The sequence below is a fragment of the Coptis chinensis genome, chromosome 2 (genome assembly GCF_015680905.1).
Source record: "Coptis chinensis isolate HL-2020 chromosome 2, ASM1568090v1, whole genome shotgun sequence".
Lineage (NCBI taxonomy): Eukaryota > Viridiplantae > Streptophyta > Magnoliopsida > Ranunculales > Ranunculaceae > Coptis > Coptis chinensis.
The window spans coordinates 32030672-32034146 of NC_141457.1; the positions used below are offsets into that span (position 1 = coordinate 32030672).

At 37.7% G+C, this 3475-nt stretch overlaps 1 protein-coding gene across 1 annotated transcript; it reads right to left on the minus strand.

The window, feature by feature from the left end:
- Positions 1 to 1513: 1513 nt before the first annotated feature.
- Positions 1514 to 1975, minus strand: LOC147515806 (uncharacterized). Its single transcript, XM_086593054.1, has one exon. The coding sequence runs from the start codon at positions 1973 to 1975 to the stop codon at positions 1514 to 1516; it is 462 nt and encodes a 153-aa protein (XP_086449180.1).
- Positions 1976 to 3475: the final 1500 nt, after the last annotated feature.

The following is a 3475-nucleotide window of genomic DNA, read 5'->3' on the forward strand; positions in this document are numbered from 1 at the left end:
ATCGATACTTAGCTTTGTATCAATAGAAAATCATATTTTTGATACCCTCAACAAAAAAGGAGAGTATTGCTGATACTTAGACTAGAGTATCAGCGATACTTAGCCTCGTATCAACAGAAAATCATATTTTTGATACCCTCAACAAAAAAGGAGAGTATCCATGATACTTAGACTTGCTGATACTTAGACTAGAGTATCAGCGATACTTAGCCTCGTATCAATAGAAAATCATATTTTCGATACCCTCAACAAAAAAGGAGAGTATCGCTAATACTTAGACTTGTGTCAAAAGAAAATCAAATTTTACCTTTGTTATTATTAACAAGCATAAAGCATTGCAACATACCTTTATTATCGAATGATCTTTAATGCATCATCCTTTGTTGATTTCTTGCCAGATATTATCAATTTTGTCCTTCTCAGAACTTTTCATGCATGATATCTGCCCCTGTTTTTTATATCAGGACTTTTTGACAATACGCCTGAGATCAACATTTTTGTCAACCTCAGGACTTTTTATGCCTGATATCTGCCCCTGTTTTTGATATCAGGACTTTTTGACAATACGCCTGAGATCAACATTTTTGTCAACCTCAGCACTTTTTATGCCTGATATCTGCCCCTATTTTTGATATCAAGACTTTTTGACAATATGCCTGACATCAACATCTCTGTCAATTTCAGGACTTTTTATGCATGATATCTGCCACTGTTTTTGATATCAGGACTTTTTGACAATTTGCCCGATACCAACACGTCTGTCGATATCAGAACTTCTTATGCCCAATATTAACATTTCTGTCGATACTAAGACTTTTGACAATATGCCTTATACCAACACGCCTGTTGACACCAGGGCTTCTTATGCCTGATATCTGCCATTGTTTCTGATATCAAGACTTTTTGACGATATGCCTGATATCAATATTTCTATTGATACCAGGACTTCTTATGCCTGATATCTGCCTCTGTTTTTTATATCAGGTCTTTTTGACAATATGCCTGATATGAATATTTCTATCGATACCAGGACATTTTATGCCTTATATGATATCAGGACTTTTTGCCGATATGCCTGATGTCAATATTTCTATCGATACCAAGACTTTTTATGCCTGATATCTACCACTGTTTCTGATATCATGACTTTTTGACGATATGCCTGATATCAACATTTCTATTGATACCAAGACTTTTTATCATATGATAACATCATATATTTTCAAACGAAAATTGAAATTTGAAAATTGAATCCATATGTATTGAATTGAAAATTCCTGCTACACAGCTCATTTCCCTATAAAATTTGAAAAATACATTATTAATAGAATACCTTTAGATTATTGTCATTCTAAGGCTTTGCTAGCAATTCACCATCAGCCTTCTTTAGATAGTACGCTCCATTTATCCTCACCTTGTGGGCAATGTATGGGCCTTCCCAATTTGCCAATAACTTTCCAACTCCCTTTTCTTTTGTCGCCTGTGTAACCTCTTTCAGCACTAGGTCACCTTCTTAGAAATTTCTTTCTTTAACTTTCTTATTGAATGCTTTTCTGAGCTGCCTGTGATAAGAATAAAGCTTCATTCTTGCTTGCTCCCTTCTCTCTTCCAAATTCAAGACTTCTGCCTGCATCCCCTGGTCATTCAACCTTTTTTCTACAAGCATTGTCCTTGATGTCGATACTACCATCTCAGCTGAAGTCACTGCTTCCATACCATAAGCTAGAGTAAATGGTGATTCCCCCGTTGCTACTCTTTGCATTGTTCTGTATGCCCACAACACACTGTTTAACTCGTCAACCCATAAACTTTTCTTATCCTCCAGCTTCTTTTTGATGTTGTCCATAATGGTTTTATTTGTTGCTTCAGCTTGCCCATTCCCTTTAGCGTAGTAAGGTGTCGATGTAAAGTGCTTAATCCTGTATGATTCTAAAAAATCTTTCACTTTACCGCCAATGAATGAGTTGAGGACCATTATCCGATATGATAGCATATGGCAATCCGTATCGGCAAACCACTCTTTCAAACATAAAACCGATGATGTCCTACTCTTTGACATGTTGCAAGGCTATCACTTCTACCCACTTAGTGAAGTAGTCAGTTACTGCTAACATGAATCTTTTCTTCCCTTTTCCAGGTACTAGAGGACCCACAATGTCCATCCCCCATAAAGCGAATGGCCATGGGTTCGAGACACAGTGTAACTCTCCTGCTGGCACATGAATGTCATGTCCATGCTTCTGACATTGGATACACTTTTTTGCATATCGCAGACAGTCCCTCCGCATTTGTGGCCAGAAATATCCCTGCCTTGCAATCTTACTTGCCAACGATCTTCCTGCCGAATGATTCCCACATTCCCCTTCATACATTTTTGCAATAATTTTCTGAGAATCTTCTGCCGATATACATTTTAAATGTGGGCCTCCTAAATTTTTTTGATAAAGTTGATCGTCAACTAATAGATATCTTTCAGCTCCTCCTTTTACCCTCTAGCCTTATTCTTATCTGCTGGTAGTTTTCCTTCTGACAAAAACAACATATAATTGCTCAACCATGACGCCCCCAGCGTGTCTATTTCCATCACCTCTGTATGTTTTATACTAATACTTGGAGTTTGCTGAACACCAATATGCAACAGACGACCTTCCTCATTTTCGAGCATAGCAGCTACATATGCCAAGGCATCAGCATGTCGGTTTTCTCCCCTATCGAGATGCTGAAAAATAATCTTCCTAAAATCCTTGAGCTTTACTCTCACCACATTCATATAATCTATCATGTTATCGCATTTTGCAGAATATCCTCCATTGATTTGGCTTATCACCAACTGAGAATCACTGAAGACCGATAAGTCTTTGTCGTTTAATGATTTAGCCATCTCCAAACCTGTTATTAGAGCCTCATATTCAGCTTCATTGTTAGAAGCATGAAAACCTAAAGTAACTACTGACTCGAGTCTTTGGTTTTCTGGAGTTATCAAAATAGCGCCGATACGACATCCCTTTTGCCCTGATGATCCATCTAGAAAGAGCTTCCATCCTTTTGTGCCAACCCAAGGATCGTCCTCATCCATTACATTATCAGGCTCTTGTAACAGTAGAAGATTATCTTCTTCAACCTTCCAATCTTCATCTTCTACAGGAAAATCTGCTAAGAAATCAGCTAGAACTTGGCTTTTCTCTGATACTGATCTATTCCTATATTCAATCCCAAACTCATCAATAAGAACTGACCACTTCGCCATTCTCCCCGACTTAGCTGTCTTAGCTAAGGTTTGCTTTAGAGGAAGATTTTTCATGACCACTACTGAATGGGATTGAAAATAAGGCTTTAGCCGTTGAGTAGAATATAGGAGAGCTAACGCATATTTTTCTAACATTGAGTATCGAGTTTCAGCTTCGAGCATTGTTTTAGATTGAAAATACACAGGTCGCTTAGCTCCATCTTCCACTTTGACGAGTACTGAACTGAT

Coding starts and splice junctions, on each gene's coding strand:
- LOC147515806 (XM_086593054.1), bottom strand. CDS start 1,975: ATGGTCCTCAACTCATTCATTGGCGGTAAAGTGAAAGATTTTTTAGAA.